Source organism: Lutra lutra, chromosome 13 (genome assembly GCF_902655055.1).
Source record: "Lutra lutra chromosome 13, mLutLut1.2, whole genome shotgun sequence".
Lineage (NCBI taxonomy): Eukaryota > Metazoa > Chordata > Mammalia > Carnivora > Mustelidae > Lutra > Lutra lutra.
This window is the reverse complement of record NC_062290.1, coordinates 91,572,475-91,592,395: the sequence shown is the minus strand read 5'-3', so window position 1 is coordinate 91,592,395 and position 19,921 is coordinate 91,572,475. Positions and strand designations below refer to the sequence as shown.

Sequence of the window (19,921 nt, the reverse complement as noted above, 5' to 3'; positions counted from 1 at the left end):
TGCCTGAATTAGGCTGGCACTCGATGACTATTGATGGAAAGAAATAAACACACAACAAATGCCCAGCAAAATCTGTTAAAATACTCAACTAAGTTGTTTCCAGTAATTCTTCTTAGAAACAGGTGGACAGAAAAGCATGTTGAGAAAATTAACTTTGTAATTTTCTAAATTTTTCTCAATAAGCCCATATTATTTCTATAATAATAAAAAGCCCAAGCAGATTTTTCTCATTTTTGCTGTTTTTATCCATCACCAAAGCAGTGAAGTTGGGGCCCATCAACAATCCGTTTTCACTACATGCTGAGTCCCTTCAAGAAGTTCAGTCAGTAAATTTGCAGAACACCATGTTATTTAGAAGAAATGCGGTCTGAGTTGGTTCTTGATTATTCTCCATGAACAGAATCACCGACAGCTCCCCTAATTTGTGCAGTAGGTTTTTGAACCTCGTGTGCACGGCTTCCACATCATGTGTGGTGATCCCATCTCCATTGTCTTAGTGCATTCTTGAGTGCACGTTTGTTTCTAGATGATGTAAGACGCAGTACTTTTTGAGTATCTCTATGATTTGACATTGAAAAGTATATCCCAAGGCACAGCTATAATAACTTTAAAACTGTTCTCTTCATTTGTCTCTTAGGTCACTAATTTTTCAGGTCTTAACTCATTAATAGGTTTATGAAATCAGTTTAGTAATTATTGTCACCTGTCTTTCTCCTCCACTGAAATACAAATTCTGTGACATTTGGTCTAATTTACCTTAGCAGTCTCGGCACCCCAACTTTTAGGTGCTCAGTGTTATGTTGGAGAGACAGACGGACGGATACATGGGGGGACCGGTCTTTCTAAGACTTGTGTACAATGACAGCCAGTATTTCTGTTTGTGAGAGAACACCTTAGAGTGGTTAAAGTCTGTGTTGTGGTTCTTTGTGTCTTTTATTATTGATTCTTTCAGGTGACCTCTGTTAGCATCAAAATAGCTTTAGTTGTGGCCATTACACGATCACATCTTTTCCTTTTTTTTTTTCTTTAAGTAGGCTCCACTCCAAACATGGGGCTTGAACTCACAACCCTGAGATAAAGGCTCGCATGCTCACAAGCCAGCCAGGTGCCCGAGATCACATTTTTCTCATAAGCAGTATATGGGTTTTCTAAATAAGCTGTTAACAGTCGAGCTGCATGGCTCTCGAAGGCCTGAAGTCAGAAACCTCTTTCTCTGAATCTGCTTGTTGGTCATACATTTTAGCGCTCAGTCACTGTTTTTACAGTAGTGGGGAAAGTATGAACAAATGCTTGGAGATCATTGTTCTCGCCCTTTCCAGAAAGCTCAGGAGTATGGCTATGACCAGTCAATGATGGCGCGCTTCTACAAGCTGCTGGAAGACAGCGTGGAGCACAGCGTGGTCGGCCGGCTGCCAGTCCTGCAGCTCACCGTTCAGTACCGGATGCACCCAGACATCTGTCTCTTCCCCTCCAGCTACGTTTACAACAAAAGCTTGAAGACGAGTAGGTGAGTTCCGCTCCTGGCTTTGTAGCTTGTTGTACTTGTGGGCTTGGCTGCTTAGGAAGAAGAGCTGTCTTACCGTGTTCTTAAGTTTGTCCTAAAAAGCATAAATCAGAGGTTAATACTTTTTTCTAGTTACAAAAGCCATGTTGATTTTAGCAAATGCAGATAAAAAAGAAGAGGGGAAGATTACCTTTATTTGTGCTGCCCAGAAATAATCACTGGTAACATTTTGGTATATCTATTGCTAGTCCTTGTACTATGCATATCTTTTTTTACTTTTTTGGTTTTTAAATTTTTGAAAAAAAAAAAGAATCACACCATACTCAGCATAGTACGGATCTTTGACTTATGACAGAGTTATGTCCCAATAAACGTATCACAAATCAAAAGTGCATCTAATACACTAACCTACCAAACATGGCGTAGCCTGGCCTACTTAAGTGTACTCAGAACACTTACATTGGCCTGCAGTTAGGTAAAAATCCTCCAACACAAAGCCTGCTTTATAATTGTTGGTTATATAACATATATAACTTATCATATAACTTACCAAATACTGTACTGACAGTGACAGACAGAATGGTTGTTAGTGTAGAAGTTGGTTACCCTCGTGACCGTGGGGCTGACCAGGAGTGGTGCCTCGCTGCTGCCCAGTGTCTCGTGAGAGGATTGTACTACATGTTGCTAGCCCCGGACAAGACCCAAGTTCAAAGTTCCAAGTACAGTTTCCACCAAAATGTATTGCTTTTGCACCGTAGTTAGGTCACATAGTGGTAGGTTGAACCGTCCTAAATTGTGGACTGTCCGTATTCTCTGGCCGGCTTTTTTCACTTATTGTATTAGGAGTGACTATTACAAGATCACATCTTTTCCTCTTTTTTTTCCTTAAAGTAAGTAGGCTCCACTCCAAACATGGGGCTTGAACTCACAAACCTGAGATAAAGGCTCACATGCTCACAAGCCAGCCAGGTGCCCGAGAATTTTTGATTAGTTATCTTTAATTGCATAGATCACTCTTCCTGGCCTAGAACAGAAATACAATCTGTTTTTTATCTTTTACTAAAACACATTTTGATAAAATAAGGTAGGTATTTCTTACCCCCAGCTCCCTCCCTAACAAAAAAATATTAATAAAATAAAATATTTTCTGATAACTTGTATTCTGAATGGTGGCTGCTTTTTTTGTAGACAGACTGAAACCAGTCGGTGTTCATCAGACTGGCCATTTCAACCTTACCTGGTGTTCGATGTTGGAGACGGTTCAGAAAGACGGGATAATGAGTATGTTCTCCTCTCTTCAATCCCCAGGGATGGTCCCAGAGTTGTTATTTTTGTTCATATTTACATGGAAAACATTTTCCATACATCTCTTTGCCTTGTGTCAGGGCACAGGCATTCTGTAGCTAGGCTACTAGCTTTTCCTTTATTACCCTAAATTACTAATATCTTTCTCTATACGTTTTGGCCTTTTAGTTTTTCTTAATCATGTAATGGGGATCATAATCCCTAGCATGGTAAGCACTTGAGTAAACACATGCTAAGATTACTGCTGTCGTAAAACAGATATGGCTGTTGTGCATGGCTCTTGTGATCTAAGAGGAGACACAGACACAAATGGGAATCCCCAGGGTTATTACTTATTCCAGCTGGTTATGTGGTGCGAGGATCAGTGTAGATCCATTTGAATTAAGGTGGGAGACAGAGGGTAGACAGTACCTGATGTATGGGATTGTGAATAAGGGAACATATTCGTGTGGTTTGTGAGGGACGAGAAGAAGTGGTTAGCACAGGTCCTAGCATGGAGTACAGGGAAATACAGGTGTCACTGAGTGCTCTGTAGAGCAGGTGGCATCCTCAGGAAGGGTTACGTATTAGTTGAGCTACCGAGGTGGTGGGAGAAGACATTGAGTGAAGAAGTTAGGGATACAGAGAAGCAGTTGATCATAAGTGTTGTGGGGGTGGGGGTCACAGAGGAGGGTTGACCTGAGAGGTGACCAAAGAAAGTAAATTAGACTTCAGGGATGGAAGAGCTAGCTGGCTAATGGTGGGGGGGTGGGGGGGTTGGTTTTTTGGTTTTTTAAGATTTTATTTATTTATTGGGGCGCCTGGGTGGCTCGGTTAAAGCCTCTGCCTTCGGCTCAGGTCATGATCCCAGGGTCCTGGGATAGAATCCCACATCGGGCTCTCTGCTCCGTGGGGAGCCTGCTTCCTCCTCTTTCTCTCTCTGCCTGCCTCTCTGCCTACTTGTGATCTCTCTCTGTCAAATAAATAAAATCTTTAAAAAAAAAAAAAAGATTTTATTTATTTATTTATAATCTGACAGGATAGTGAGAGAGGGAGTGGGAGAGGGAGAAGCAGGCTTCCCGCAGAGCAGGGAACCCAACACAGGGCTCGATCCCAGGGTCCTGGGATTGTGACCTGAGCTGAAGGCTGATGCTTAATGACTGAGCCACCCAGGCACCCCTAACAGGATTTTCTATAGACTTAAGTCGGAAGTTAAGGTTATGGGTATTAAAGGCCCTTGAAGTGAGACCAGTAAGGTGGCCTCAGGTGCAGTGCATGTAGCTCCTAGAGCAGTAGTGAAGGGGTCGGTGTAGTTCAGGAGGTGGGTAGGGAGAGCAGGACGAGGCCAGTAAGGAGGCAAGCCCACTGCAGGATTCCATGTTGTTCTCTAGGGGCCGTGTCTCGTTCAGTCTGTGTGGACGGCATCACCTTGGCTGTGTGGTGCATGGTTTGCACAGCCAGCGGTGGGAATTAAGGAAGATAATATGACTAAAGCACTTTTTTCAGTGTGTGGAAGATAGTAAATTTCTTAATTTTAGCTGTTGATCATTCATATCTTCGTTATCATAAATGCTTTTGTTCTTACTGTTGCTGTCCCTGTGACAACAAATGAAGAGAGCGGTGAGTAACCTTTAGTTGATTTCAGAATCTTTTCTTTCTTACATCTTCTGTTTCACTGGGTGGTTATAGGTCTGCAAGTCTGCAGTATTAATGGTCATTATAACAGCTTCTTTGAGCCGCTGATGACTGAATAAAGGTGAAACTTAACCTGCCTGCCCTTCACTGTAACGGAAAAGAAAGTAGGACTGAAGCTAGCAGTTGGACTGCTATTAGTTTTGATGTGTTTTGTTTTGTTTTTTCATCTTATTTAGCTCATATGTAAATGTTCAAGAAATAAAACTGGTAATGGAAATAATTAAACTTATTAAAGACAAAAGAAGGGATGTTACTTTCCGGAACATTGGCATAATAACCCATTACAAGGCTCAGAAGACGATGATTCAGAAGGATTTGGACAAAGAATTTGATAGAAAAGGGTGAGGCATCTATATTTTTACAGATATTTCCAGTTTTTCTGTTGAATTAAAAAGAAGGAGGAGGGGATAAAAGGAAACCTAACTCTAGGAAATGGTCTTAGGCTGTGGTGATACAGCAGGAGAAGACTCAAGGCTTTGGTCATGCTGGGTAGGGAACACTCACACTCCCGGCCCTGCAGACCAGCCGTCTCCAGAGCGCCTCCTGCTGGCCACAGTGTCCTCACCGCCACTGGCAGTGGACCCGTCTGAGAAACCCTCAGGCCTTTTCCTTTAGTTCCGTGACTTGTTAATCTGAATTCTCATTCTAGTAAGATTCGCAAAGTAGCACTTTCACTTAGAATAAAGTATTTAATCCAAAGTAACACTTTCACTTAGAATAAAGTATTTAATCCTTTTCATGCCTTTATGTACAGGGTGAAGCTCATGTTTTTGTCTCCTCCTTACCTCAACAATAAAATTAAAGATTAATTATTGGAAATCCATTAATTCAAAAATTTCTTAACCTAGGAACACACAAGCTACCAAAATTGGCTCTAGAAAAAATAGAAAATTTGAACAGACCTGTACAAAGTAAAGAGATGGAGTTAGTAATCAAACACTTTCCAACAAAGGAAAACCCAGGACCAGGTGAATTCTACCAAACATTAAGATCAGAATTAATACCAATCCTTCTCAGACTTTTCCAAAACATAGAAGAGGAGGGAAGACTTTCTCACTCCTTTTATGAGCCCAGTATTACCATACCAGAGCCAAGGAAAGACATCACAAGAAGAGAGAAACTACAGGCCAGTATCCCTTATGAATATGGATGTTAAAAATCCTCAAAAAAATATTGGGAACTGAATTCAGCAACATATTAAAAGGATTATACACCAAGACCATAGTGGGATTATCTCAGGAATGCAAGGTTGGTTCAGTATACAAAAAAATCAATTGTGTGACACACTGTTATTAATAGAATAATGGGAGAAAACCCGCATGATCATCTGAGTAGATATAGGAAGAGCATTTGACTAAATCCAACACCTCTCATGATGAAAACATTCAACAGACTAGGAATAGAAAAGTACTTCCTCAACCTAGTAAAAGACATCTATGAGAAATCCTCAGCTAGCATACTTGATGGTGAGGCTGAGTCCTGTCCCCCCAGGATCAGGAACGACACCAGCTCTCACCACTGCTGGGCGGCACTGTATTAGAGGTTCTAAGCAGGATAATCGAGCAAGAAAAGAGATTAAAGGCATCCATATTAAAAAAGAAGTCAAACTACCCTTTCTCATAGTTGGCAGGACATTTTATATCAAAAAACCACATAAACTATTCATTTTTAATGAGTTCAACCAACTTGTAGGATGAAGATCAGTATACAGAAATTAGTTGTATTTGTATTACAATAGCAACGAGCGGTCTGAAAAGAAAATTTAAAAAACAATCGTTTGTAATGGCATCAAAAAGAACAAAATAGGAATGAATGAAGTAAAGGTGTATAAAACTTACACATCAAAAAATACAAAACATTGTTGAAGGAAGTTAAAGAACACCGAGGTAAATGGAAAGACAGTCTGTGTCTGTGGTTCAGAAGACTTCCTGGTGTTAAGGGGGCAGCACTCCCCAGAGTGATTGATCCTACAGAGTCATTGTTGTCTCTGGCAGAACCCAGCTGCCTGTTTTACAGAAATGGACAAGCTTAACCTAAAATTCATGTGGAAATGCAAGACACCCCAAATATCTTGAAAAAGAACTAGATGTTGGAGGGTTCACACTTTGCTGTTTCTGAGCTTACTGGCAGAGCTGGTTATCAGGACTGGTACTGTCCTAAGGATAGGCCTATAAACCAGTAGACTAGAATTGCCAGTTCAGAAAGAAACCCATTCATTAATGGCCAGTTGCTTTCCAACAAGGGTGCCAAGACCATTCAGTCGGGAAAGACTAGTCTTTTTTTAAATGGTGCTGGGCCAACTAGATCTCCATATGCAAGAGAATGAATTTTTTTTTTTAATAGTGTGCACGTGGGGTGAAAGAGGGGCAGAAGGAGAGAGAGGAGGAGGATCTTAAGGAGGCTCCATGCCCAGCACAAAACCAGACACGGCCTCCATCTCACCATCCTGAGATCATGACCTGATCATGCCGAGATCAAGAGTGGGAAGCTTAACCTGCTGAGCCACCCAGATGCTGTGAGAATGAATTTTGACTCTTGTCCCACAGCATACAGTGCATGAAGTCAAAGTGGGTTAGAGCACTGAATCTAAGCGTAAAATTATAAAGTTCAAAGCTATAAACCTGTCTGACCTCAAATGAGACAGCAGTTTCTCAGCATGACACCCAAGCACAAGTTACCAAAGGAAAAATAGATAAACTAGGCTTCATAAAAATTTAGAAACTTGTGTGTGTCAAAGTACACTGTCAAAAAAGGGAGAAGACAGCCCCCAGAATGGGAAAATAGATAGTTCCTGATTAACCATGGTTTGACTTAGAATTTTCCAACTTTATGATGGTGGCAGAGCAGTACACATTCGGTAGAAGCTCTACTTCAAATTTCGAATCTGGATCTTTTCCTAGCTGATGATAGGCAGCACGGTCCTCTCGTGCTGTTGTGCAGTAGCGGCCACAGCTCCTGGTCAACACCGCAGTTAAGAGGGTGCGTCTGATGACACTGACAGCCATTCTGTCCTGGTTCCAGAGAAGTTACATGACTTACAAACAGGCTTTGCCGAACTGTAGGCTGATGTAAGCATTCAGAGCCTGTCTGAGGTCTGCCAGGCCAAGCCAGTGTTCGGTAGGTTAAGTGTAATAAATTACATTTTCAGCTTAGGATGTTTTTAACTTATGGTGGGTTTATTGGGATGTAACGCCATCCTAGGTCAAGGAAAATCTGTACTTGCAAATCATGCATCTGAATTATATAAAGAACTTAGACAACTCAAAGAGTTAAATAGTCTACTTTTTTTAATGGGCAAAGGATTCAAATAGCATTTCTCAAAAGTAGGTTGTAAACAAATAGTCAACAAGTATGTGAAAAGATGTTCCACATCGTTTGTCATTAGGGAGATGCAAATCAAAAGCACAGTGAGATCCCATTTCACCCATCTGAACGACTAATAAGCCAGACAGTGAGTGACAAGTTTGGGCAAGGATGTTGAGAAATTGGAATCCTTTGTGCATTGCTGGTGAGAATTTAAAATGGTAGATCATGGTGGAAAACACTTTGGCAGTTCCTCAAAGAGTAAAGCATAGGGGCACCTGGGTGGCTCTGTCAGGTGTCCTCTTGATTTCAGCTTGGGCCGGGCCTAGTCTCAGGGTGTGGGATCAAGCCCCGTGTCCGGCTCTGTGCTGGGTGTGGAGCCTGTTTGGGATTCTTTTCTCTCCCTCTCCCTCTCCCACTCCCCCATCGTTCACATGCATGCATTCTCTCTTTCTCAAAAAAAAGTGACGCCTAGAATACCCGTATCTTTGAGGTGTGTCCCTGAAAGCACTGAAAAATGTTCGCACAGAAGCTCAGACCGAGCGCCGCAGCGGCGCTGTTCACATCGCTAACAAAGGGAAAACAGCCCAGATGTCCATCCGTTGTAAGTGCATGAACAAACCGTGCGGCATCTGTGAGTCAAGTACGCAGCCCTAAGAGGATGTGGGGCCGTTACACGCCGCAGCAGGGCGGAACCCTGAACATGGTCGAAGTGGAAGAAGCCGAGCAGGAAAGGCCGCATATGTATAGTTCCAGTCACACGACATTACAGACAAGAAGTCTGTCTGTCGTGGATGCCAGGCCTGGAAAGGGAAAAATCGAGACTAACTGCTAGTAGGTCCAGGCAAAAGAAATACAGAAGTACCCGGTGGTGATGTTTGCATAGCCCAGCGGATGTGCGAAAAACCACCAAATGCTCTACTTGAGGGTGGTGACGTGTAGGTGACATGATTACATATTGCTAAAAGGATGAAAAAAGCTGAAAAATGCCACTGTATAAATACGCATGTTTAATAATTATTTTAGCGGTTTCCGATAAGCATGTTTGTGTTCTGTGAATAGGCCAGCAGAAGTAGATACCGTGGATGGGTTCCAGGGCCGGCAGAAGGATTGTGTCATTGTCACGTGCGTCAGAGCGAATACCGTGCAGGGCTCAATTGGGTGAGTGTCACGGGCTCTTCGCTTGTCTGTGATCTCGAGTCAGGTCTGTTTCCGCTTGCTGCTGGGGAATACCATTCGTTGTTCCGCTTGCTGCTGGGGAATACCATTCGTTGCAGTATTTCCCTTTGTTAAAGCTTGTGTCACATCATGAAACTTCGTTGTTGCACTTGTAGAGCTGATCCACTGTCACGCCTGCTTCTCGTGGACCTTGTCTGTTGCCTGCCTCCAAGGGCGGCCTGTTCTTTGGCTTCCTAAGAGTGACCATCTCTGGGCTCGGGGTGGTCGGCCTGTCTTCTCCATGATCGGTCACGGAGTGGCTCTTCATCTTCCCTGTGTTTTTGTGCTTTGCTAACTTTGTGAACCTTAACTTCTGTCAGTTTACTCACTGAAGATGCCAAGGACGCTATAGCAAGTGACAGGAAACTCCCAAGTTTCAGAGCCCTGACACTGGTGTGGCTGCTTTCGCCTCCTCTTGAGGAATGGGTGAAATTTGCAGATTAGAAATGTGTTTCCTTGCTCTTAAAGGAAATAGTGACGTGAGTTCCCTCCGCCCCTGTTTGGAGAGAGTCTACACAGACAGGTGGGGCCCTGGCATCTCTGGGGCGTCCTGTGAAGCAGAACGGTCGCCACCTTCACACAGCCGTTCTGTTATCTCCGAGCCCTCCTCAGATCTGCTGGTACCTTTTCCTGATAGGTGTGTGCTTCTGCTCGCCTCCACAGCATTTTACTGATCCTCACACAGATTCCAAATAACTGACTAGTAGTGTATTTTTAGGATGTCTCTAAAGCTTAAGAATGCCACCTTAAATTTCCCAGTATCTCCTCCAAGGCGGAACACGAGCTTGGCAGACGGATGCATCACTTTGAAGGAAAGCTCCAGGCCTTTCGTTTCCAGGTTTTAATGGGAATGGCTGCTTTGCCGGGGACCCTGTGTTGGGAAGAGGGAGGAAGTGATGCACTGTTAAAGGAGGAGAAGGAGCCCAGGACAGCCGTCTGAAGCAGCGTCTGTGTCCCCGCACTCACGCTAAGTCACTCTGCGTCAGGAAGTAACTTTGCTTTTGTCGCTTAGGTTTCTGGCGAGTTTGCAGAGACTGAACGTCACCATCACACGAGCCAAGTACAGCCTCTTCATCCTCGGACACTTAAGGACCCTCATGGTAGGTGCATTCTGGGAGCAGAGTGCTCCAGAGTTCGCCCAGCGTGACTGATACTGGGTTGAGCTTTTGTCTCTATTTTCCATGAGTGCGGAATTGATGCGGGTTACAGAACAGTGAGCTGCTTCCCCCGGCTGCCCTGTCCTTCAGCAGCTTCTGCCTGGGAGCTTTTGCGGATGTAAACCACTAACCCTGTCCCAGTCCGAGGCCCACACTCTCCACAATTTAAAAAAAAATACGTCTCCGTCCTAGGACTGTTGAGCTCTGTAAAGCCACCCATATGTGGAAAGTGCTAGCACAGTTGCTGGCACTCAGCGGACACTCAGCTACTGGGGCTGTTACTGGTCCAGCTTAATGCCAGCTCGAGGGAGCTTGGATCTTTTCTGTCTTGGCACTGGGAGCTCGCTGCCTGCTCTGTGTCGCTTGGGTGGGGGGAGGCGGAGTAGGTTCACATCTGACCAAGGGTGCGGCCTCCGTTGGTGATAGCACAGCTAACCGGCCCGGGTGTTTGCTGCTTGCCTCGTTAGCGGTTGTTAACTTTGAATTCTTCTCATTTTTGTGTTTCACAAAGTCTGTGGTTATGTTAGGAGAGGAGCGGAGCTAATGCATTAGATTTTTTCCACTAGTTTTCCCGGTGTTTTCTGGTATATACCACCAGAGGGCATTCAAACACAGTCTTTCTCATTCAGTTTTTCCCTACATCTGTGGTCTTCAGTTTCTGTAGTTTGTGTGCTCCCTTGAAGGACTCTTTAAAATCTGCATACCACCTATTTTTAAGTTGATATCAAAAATTTGTTATGGTAAGTTTAAGTATTGTTTAAGATTTTGTTTTGAGTATATTACAAATATTGACATTGTAAAATAAAACTTAAAAATAAATCTTTACATCACTCTTAAATGAATCCATTGGAAAAAATTGGACTCCTGGTCCAACTTTTTATAGAATTGTTTTCCCTTGTACCATGAGGATCTAAGTGTTAAAAAATGGTTTCTCATCAGTTGATGAACCTATTAGAATTACTTTTTTTACACAGTTGAATGTTTTAACCTGAAAGTTAAAAGGTGGTTAGAGCTGTGTGTCTCCTAGCGACACCCTGATTGAAGGAGCCTTCCTGGGCACCCCTGTTTTCACTGCCCCCTCAGGCACCCAGGAGTCTGCTTGTGCCCTGGCGGCCGCATGGCGCCCCATGGAGAGACTGGGGATGGGCAAGTCGTGACTGTGCAGGACGGAGTCGGGGCGGGGGAACCCCCAGGAGCAGGCAGGGAGCTGGGGCGTCTGCACCCTTGGAAGCCAGTGGCACAGAAAGGCACAGGAAGAACAATAGGAAAACTCCCAGTGTATCCCTTGGGCTGGTTTTTTGTTTGTTTGTTTGTTTTTAATTCTTACCCCAGTTTCCTTTATAGAAACGGAATCAGTGGTGAAGGCACTTGATTTCCTCTGAGAAACCAAGAGTCACAGCCCATTCCCAAAACTGTTTTTGTGATCCTAGGATCGGATTAAACACCAAGTTGAGGTGCTGTAGACTTGGCAGAAATAGCAGCAAGGCCATCTGCTTCACGTCACAGCTGCGTTTCAGCCTCAGGGGGAGACGCTCTGGTGCGCTCCAGAGTGAGGAAGACGTCCGAGCCCCAGGCCCGGGAGTGCTCCTGTGGACTATCTGGTGCTCCCCAGGCCTCTGCGTGTGCATTGTATGCAAGCCTTTTGCCCTCACAGAATCCCAGTCCATCCGATCCAAGAAGCCATTATGAGAGGAATCATTATTTTATGTACTACTATTAAACTGTGATATTTTATTTTCACATAGAATTTTTATATTTATTAAAAGGACTCTTCTAGGCTTGTTTTGACAAGACAGACTTTTATCCTATCGCCCTTGTTCATATGTAAAAGAGAAAGTACAAGCAAGATGAGTAGGCCGCAGAATTCCTGAAAGGACTTCACTTTCTGAGTCTAGCACTCCAGAATCGTTCCCCAGGTCACAGTCACACATGTCCTCGTTCCTGCCACAAGACTGTTCCCCGCGCAGTCAGAAGCGTTGGGAACTCCGCATTTCCCAAGGGTGCCTCCCCATGGTCTCCGGGCTCCTCTTCCAACTCCTGGTCTCATTCTCCCAGGCAGTAGTGCTGCTACTTTCTTGTCTCATCAGAAGGTGCTGTGGGTAGGTTTTTACGCGTGCTGGGACTCATTCTTTAAATGGTTTATTGACTGAAAGTCAAGGAGTTGCTGTTGCCGAGCCATGAATTCCTCCAGGGTTAGCTACTTAGAAAGTGCTGCCTGGCCAGGAGGTGCCGCAGATCAAGAAATGGTAAAATGTGAAAACGATGTGCATTTTAGAGTTAGTTAAATAAAACATTATGCCCATTTTACAGATGAGGAAACAGGCTCAGAGAGGTTAACTTGACCAAGGTCATGCCGCAAGTAAGTACTGCTACCCTCACCCAGTTTTTTGAATAGGGCAGGAGGCCCTGCGAGGGCCGCTGTTGTCTTCTTTCTAAAGAGGCCCACGTTCTGATGGTTGTGAAGCAGGTTATTGCTGAGGAGAGTCTAGCGGGAAGAGAGGAGCGAGGAGTGCAGCTGGGGTTTCCTTCTCCTTGGGCATGCTTTCGTGACTTAAATTCCTCCAGAAAAGAGACCAGACCATGGGAAGAGTCTGTGGAATAGTTGTCTCCGTGGACGAAGACAGTTTAGCCCTTTGGAGTCTGGGAGGCCTTTGGGAATTCAGTGAAGGCTGTGGGACTCTTTCTAGAATAGTCACACACACACCCAAAAGTTAGGGCTCTCTGAAACCAAGCCTTCCTGCTCCACAGTGTTAGCCTTTCGAGAGAGAGGCAGGACTCTAGGTCAAGTGTCCGGGGGATCTTCCTGGGGTGACAGAGCTGTCCTGTGTCTGCTCCATCCAGCGCACGAACCGCTAGGCACGTGTGGCCCCCGAGAGCCACGTGGTGAAACGGCGGACATTCTTTGTCCCAGGCGGTGACCGGTGCTCTTTTCTGGTAACATGGCTTCGGGATTCTGTATTTGAGCTTACTTTTTCTTTAATGGATTCTTGAGAATCTGTTCGCGAAGTGTGTTTGTTGCTACTCAGAAACGAGAGCAGAAACAACGCTTCCCAAGCCTCTGAGTATTCTGGGCCTGTGAATGTTTCTCCCTCCTCTGTTTCCAGGAGAACCAGCACTGGAACCACCTGATCCAGGACGCCCAGAAGCGGGGCGCCATCATCAAGACGTGTGACAGGAACTACAGGCACGACGCCGCCAAGATCCTGAAGCTGAAGCCAGTGCTGCAGAGAAGCGCGACGCACCCCCCCGCCGTCGTCCCGGAGGCGTCCAGACCCCCGGGTGGCTTGCCCAGCAGCAGGCTGGACAGCGAGCTCGCCAAGACGTCCTTCACGTCCCTCTACCACACGCCCTCGGACTCCAAGGAGTCTGCTGGTACCGTCACGGCAAAGGACCCTGAAAGGCCCCTTATTCAGGACCGGCTTCGGGACCCACGACTGCTTAGGAGGCTGGGCCTGGACCCTGAAGCCAGAGGGCCGTGCCTCAGGGATCCGCAGCCCTCGAGCCCCCAGCATCCCGGGGCGACACCGCCCTCGGGGGAGCCGGGCTTCCCCGGGAGTCCCCAGGATCTGGGAGGTGCGCAGCCGTCCACTGCCAGGGGGGCTGTTCTGAACAACAACAAACCTCAGGCGCACTGTGAACCTCCAGCTGCTGGGACCGAGGTCTCTGCAAGTAAAAGAAGATGTGACTGGGAAGAAGGGCTCAGCTCCAGGAGAGAGACGCGGGCTTTCAGTGAGGGGGACCAGGAGAAGTGGAGCCCGGAGAGCCACCACTCGAAGAGGAACCCTGGCTGGGACAAGAGGGGACTGGAGAAGGAGGACGGCAGCTCAAAGAGAAGAAGGCTTTTATAGTAAAGCCACGTGGCACAGACTGTCAGCCACCGCGTTGTTGCAGACTTAAGATGACCAGCTCACGGCACTGTCCAGATGAGATGTTTTTTTTTTTTCTTTCCTTAAAGGAGTTTGCGTGCCATTGGGAAACATGGAAAGTGCACCCTGACCCCTGGGCCTCGTGGTTATCTGCCGTGCTATCAGTTGCAGACGCTTTCAGGGCCTTTGTGTGTCTGCAGTATTGTCCTTGAAGTCGGAGACTTCGAATGTTGATCCCTTGTTCTAAGATAAGGGGTCAGATGGGGCGGGTGTTGTAGAAGTTGAAATGTATATTTGTATAGCAAATAACAAATCGTTTTAAAATTTAATCTAGTAGACCGCTTTTCTTTCTCCTGCTTAAAATGTTGGTCACTTTCAAGAGAACAAACTTTATATTCACAAAAAAAAAAAAAAAAAAGGCAGGAGGAGGACAGGCCCTTTTCAGACCTGCGCACAGCACAGGTTCTGGAGGAGGCCGAGTTCAAGCGGTGGGTGGGTCAGACAGCTCCGGTTCTAGTTCAGAAAACAAGTGTCGTCTCCTGGGGGAACCTGTGGGCAGCTGAGTGGTGTTAGGTGCAGATCTGCGGACGTCGGACGTTTTCCGATGAGGCTCCTTGGCCCAGGGTAGTCCCCTGCCCTGCCGAGGCCAGCCGCCTGCTCCAGGCCGCGCATGGTTTTCTAGCTGAAATCCGAGTTCCCCTTGAAATAGACGAAGACGAAACAAAAGAATGATTCTTGACCCACCATTCAGGTGCGCCCGGCGTAGTGTGGATGTCCCGTAGCTGGTGGGTGACGGGTCCCATGGTTGCCGGGTCTGGAGTCCCACTGGGGAGCCTGGGGAGCTGCATGTTAGGCGTCTCCCCAGGGGATCTGGTCACTGGCCCGGTGGCTTAGGATCCAGGAGGGCCGGCCAGATGGAATACTGTAGGCGGGAAAGAAACAGCCCTTCCAGGGAGAAGGCTGAAGGGAAGTGCAGACGGGAAGTTGGGACCAGGAAGAGAGTTGACAAGTTTCCTGTGATCTTTGGAGACTGTGCTGCCTGATGAAAAGACGCCACTGTTGCAGGGTCGTCTGTTAGAGGGGCTTCTGCTAGGAACGTGGTGCCCTGGGGAAGGGGATGTTTGAGGACGTGCACGGGGTGGAGGGCGGGTGGTCTCTCGTGGCGAAGTCCAGCTTTCCAAACACACAGAGACATGAGAATGTTGTAGCCACAGATGGCGCTTGTCGGAACTAGTGGTTTGTGGGGAAGGCTGTGCTGCCCATCAGCGGATTTGGGGAGGGCAACAGATCGCGCAGATCAGCGGGCACCGTTTGAAATTTTCCCAGCTGCTTTTAGGCAGAGGGTTTTGTGTCAAATTCTACTGAAGCGTGTTATTAAAAGCTTTAAATGTTTGTCAAAAGTGTAAACATTCTGCTTCTTCATTACCCACATCGCCCCCATGGGGGTCCGGACACCTGGTGACGTCGAGTGGACACCCCCGGCCCTCCGGGAGCACATCTCCGGCCCCACGGTCCCCCTGCTCCCTGTGTGCCCGCAGAGGGCGGGTCCTCGGCCGTCGTGAGTGCAGGGCGAGCCACACCCCGGCCAGCCAAGGCCTCTGTGAGCCTCCTGCTTGTGCCTTTGGCCAGAAACGTCTTTGTTACTTTGATTGACTTTCCTATTACTCCTCTTGAGCAAATTCTTGGTGTTAGCAGTTCAAAGGGTCTAAACTCCCGTTTAGGGAGTTCCCCATTCCCAGGCTGTGGACTTCACTGCCATGCCCGGACCAAGTCCTCGGTGAGCCTGTCCTCACCCACCTGTCCCATCTGCTGGTTCCCCATGCTCCCCTGGAGGAGCCTGTGTCTGCCAGCCTTGCCCCACGAACACAGCCTACCTGACGCTGCACTTGAAGCTGTTTTTCCGGTTGGTAAGAAAATGTTGGCATAAAGTGTTTCACATGCACCGTCCCCACGTGTGAGTGGTACTCGCCCTCCTTGCAGAGGGAGGAATACGGCTCTGCTCCGTCCTTAGCCATGGTGCTACAGGGACTCGTCCTGTCTCCACTAGTCATTCTTCCGCGAGGAGGATATTCTGCTTCTTAGCTTGTTTTGCTGCTCTGTGTATGATTTTCCTTGAACTTATGTGCTGGTTTCCTTGGCTCTATGTTTTCATGTCTCACCAGGAGCGAATGTGATAAGTGCATATGAGTAACCTCCTGTAAATGGATTTTATAACAACTCTACTAAACTATTTTCTTAAAATTAGTTGTGCAGATGATAACGTTTTGCTGCAGCTTTGACTCTTTCCGTGCTCTGAGTTCACAGCGGGGACGTAGTAAACAGTAGCCCTCTTTGTGAAAACGTCCATTTTAAGAGAAACTGGTGAAATTGAAACCAGAAAACTGGCCTGAATTAGGTGGGATTCAGGGTCCGTGAGCTCAGCAGCGGGCTCGGCCGCTCAGCCGCCACGTGGTCTGTCCAGAGGAAGTGTGTGGCAGGGATTTGCTTTATTCAGGTCTGTTCTCCAGCCCCCCTGCCGCCCCTTCCAAGCTCTTGGCGTAATGGAGTGTCATCTGTGAGGTCACAAGGTGTGTCACCACCAGCCCTGTGGCCAGTCCTCTTTGGGAGCTTGGCCCGACAGAAAAAGACGCTCACCTCCAGCAGAGGCTGGGGAGGGTGGGGGAGGCCGGGCGGGCGCGAGCGGAGCTCCCAGAGGCAAGACGGGTGCAGACGTCCCAAGTCGGGGTAACTGCCGGTGGCCACAGAGGTGGGTTGCGCTTCCTACGAGCCGTGGCTGCAGGTGCGGTGTGGGACTCGGCCACGGTCGTAGCGGAGGGCGCTGGCTGGCTCGTTCCAGATGCGGGAGCAAGTCCCCAGGAGGGCGAAGTGATGGGGGCAGGGTGAGAGACCAGGGCTCCGATGGCTGTTTCGTCCGTGGAACTCATTACCGCCGCATCTGTGCCAGGGATTTTTAAAGGCCCTCCTGCCACCTCCCAGGGGTCGCCATTCATTCTTTGAGGAATGAATAATTCAGGGAGGAAGCTGAAACTGAGCTTCGGCTTAGGCAGAATTTACGCCTTGTGCCACACAGCAGCACTCTGTGTACTCAGGGGACCCGTCTGTCACCCACCCTGGCCTGTACGGAGGCATCTGCCACGTCAAGGGGCATAAATGGTATCCGTAGACAGATGGGGTGCTGGAGGCCCGCTGGGCAGTCCGCGTGGGCCCTGCTCCCGGGTGCTCAAGCTGGGCTGTGCTGGCGGACGGGGCCACCTTTGTGCTGCAGCCACGTTCCCGCAAAGAGAGGTGTTAGCGTGTCGTTTTCTTTTTTTAAATTTGCGTTTATTTTTTAAATTTCGGTGTTCTGTTGTGTCATTTTCAACCTGGGGACCCACTTCGGAGTCACCCGGAGAACTCTGGAAGAGTTCCACTCCTAGGCTCTGCCCAAGGGTTTCTGACATAAGGGGTCTGGGGCCCAGCACTCACTGCCTGTTTTGTTCCTTTCTTTTTTTTTTAAACTCTTAAACTCCCTCGCAGGTGATTCCGCGGAGCAGCCTGGCTCCTAGGGGTCAGGAGCAAGGAGCAGCCCTCAGGCCCGTGGGGGTCACATCTGCCTCCCTCAACGCGTTGTCTCCCCCAGGAGCCCCAGACAGGGCCAAGCCCACCACGAAAGGCCATCAGGGGGCCTTCATTTTCGCTCAGATGACGGTTCCCAAGGACAGCAGGGAGGATGGGCGGGGTGGGGGGAAGGAGAACGGGAAACCACCCGGGGGACTCTGGGCCGTTAGAAGGGAGGACATCCGGAGGGAGTCCGCATGGCCAACGAAGCCTCGAGAAGGCAGCCAGTCTGGCGCTGGTCCAGCGGGGAAGGCCGTGTAGCTGTTGTTTAGGTGAGGGGACCCCGGCACCGGGGCTCCATGTGGGATCGAAGCCACGCATGGCCAAGTCCACTGGGCACATGCACTCCCCTTCGTGATAGCTGGAGTTTTCCCACCAAGCGCTGACCTAGAGCCGCTGTTGTCCCTGCGGGGACTTGCCCGGGGTGCTGGAGCTGAGAACTAGAGGAGCTACGGTTCCGGTGACCGGAAAGCCGTTGCTCACGACCCCTACGGTAGGTGCCAGCAGGACAAAGGGCCAGGCTGACCCCGCGCACACAGACGGGCCTGAGAGGGACTCGGTCTTGACTGGACGGGAGCAGCTCGGCCTTAGTTCCGCCCTGGCCACCGGCAGCCTCCAGGGCCTTCACTCAACCTGAACGTGGAAATTGGGGTTTGAGTTCTTTTTCTGATTCTTTTCACCAGTAGGTTCCAAAATCAGGCCCCCATCCCCGGGGTTCTGGGGAGGAAGAGGCTAAGCGCGCGCGGTGGGTTTCTGTCCCCACGCATTCGGGCTGCTGTAACGAAATCCCAGGGACTGGGCGCCTTCCGAATGTCCTCGGCCCGCTCCGGAGCCCGGGAGTCCCAGGTGTCTGGTGGCGGCCTTGTCCTGCCGTGTCCTCACATGGTGGAAGGTGCGAGGGAGCTCTCCGGGGCCTCTCTCTCATGAGGACACAGACGCCTCTTGTGAGGTTCTATCTGCATCACCTAATCACCTACCACAGGCGCCACCTCCTGTCACCATCGCTTGGGGGGCAGAATGTCGACGTGGGAACGGGGGAGAGGGGGACACAAACATCGTTCCACGGCAGTCCGCACGTTGTCGGCTTGGGTGGGCAGAACTCGCTGCAGGTTTGCTTTCGGACGGGGCGCGGGAGACCCCGCGTGACACCAGAGGCGAGAAAAGCTGCAGCCTCTGGTCAGCTTCTCCAGCACCTGGGCCGGGAGACTGTCCGGCTCCAGGACAGAGGAACCCAGCTTCTCCCGGGGGACAACCCCTGTCTCCGGCAACGCTGGCAGGTGGACAGGGGCTCCAGTCCACCTCACGGCTTCCAGCTTGCCCTCGCTCTCCCCCTCCCCCTCCCTCTTCCTCCCCTAACTGCCCGCCTGTGGACTGAGCTCCAGCCCGAGGCTTGAACACGACCGCCTCAGCCATATAAGGCCAAGTCCAGGAGATGATACCTGATGTTGATTTCTTTTTAAAGATTATTTATTTATTTATTTGCTAGAGATCACAAGTAGACAGGCAGAGAGAGAGAGGAGGAATCAGACTCCCCGCTGAGCAGAGAGCCCGATGCGGGGCTTGATCCCAGGACCCTGAGACCATGACCCGAGCTGAAGGCAGAGGCGGCAGAGGCTTTAACCCACTGAGCCACGCAGGTGCCCCTGATGTTGATTTTTGACAGGAATTCTGCTTAACCGAACTCCCAGACACGGAGAGCTCTGGTCCCTCCCAGTAGCAGAGTGGCTAGTCCCTCCTGCGCTGAGGAGGGCTGACTGTGGGAGCAGTTGGGTACGGTGGGAACAGAGGACTGCAGGGGTGCGTGCTCTCTCTTGGATCTTCTGCTCTGGGGGAAGCCAGGTCCCTGCTGTGAGGACACTCAAGAATCTGCATGGGGAGAGGTCCTCATGGGGAGGAACCTCCTTGTGCCAACAGTCAGCGACGTCAACGTGGGCAGTGAGGGCGCCATCTTGGAAGTGGACCCTTCAGCCCCGGTCAGGCCTTCGGATGGTACAGGCCTAGCTGATGCCCTGACGGCCACCTCATGAAAGTCCCCGAATCAGAACCACTGAGCTGAGCTGCACTGGAATTCCTGACACAGAACCTGTGTGACCTAAATGTGGGCCCACGTCCCCCCCCCAAAGTCAGTGCTTTTCCTCAAAAAAGAATGAGCTAAAAAAAAGACACACGGCGTTATGCCGTGCAAAGTCAGCAGCATTCCAGCTCAGGGAGGCAGGGAAGGCTGAGAGCTGACACAGGGGCAGACGCTGACATTCCAGACAAAAACTGGGAGCCCCACTGAAGAGAGCACGGGAACC

The 19,921-nt window shown here is 48.8% G+C and overlaps 1 protein-coding gene across 4 annotated transcripts in view; it reads left to right on the top strand.

The window, feature by feature from the left end:
- Nucleotides 1-15,429, top strand: part of SETX (senataxin) — an 84,834-nt gene extending 69,405 nt beyond the window's left edge. For 3 of the 4 annotated variants that reach the window (XM_047701126.1, XM_047701124.1, XM_047701127.1), the window contains 6 exons: nucleotides 1,320-1,507; nucleotides 2,693-2,785; nucleotides 4,660-4,824; nucleotides 8,849-8,947; nucleotides 10,017-10,104; nucleotides 13,266-15,429. In XM_047701126.1, the coding sequence (XP_047557082.1) occupies nucleotides 1,320-1,507; nucleotides 2,693-2,785; nucleotides 4,660-4,824; nucleotides 8,849-8,947; nucleotides 10,017-10,104; nucleotides 13,266-14,009 (1,377 nt within the window). In that variant the 3' untranslated portion in view covers nucleotides 14,010-15,429. The remainder of the gene's footprint in view (nucleotides 1-1,319; nucleotides 1,508-2,692; nucleotides 2,786-4,659; nucleotides 4,825-8,848; nucleotides 8,948-10,016; nucleotides 10,105-13,265) is intronic. The other variant, XM_047701128.1, reaches the window with a different exon arrangement.
- The last annotated feature ends 4,492 nt before the right edge of the window (nucleotides 15,430-19,921 follow it).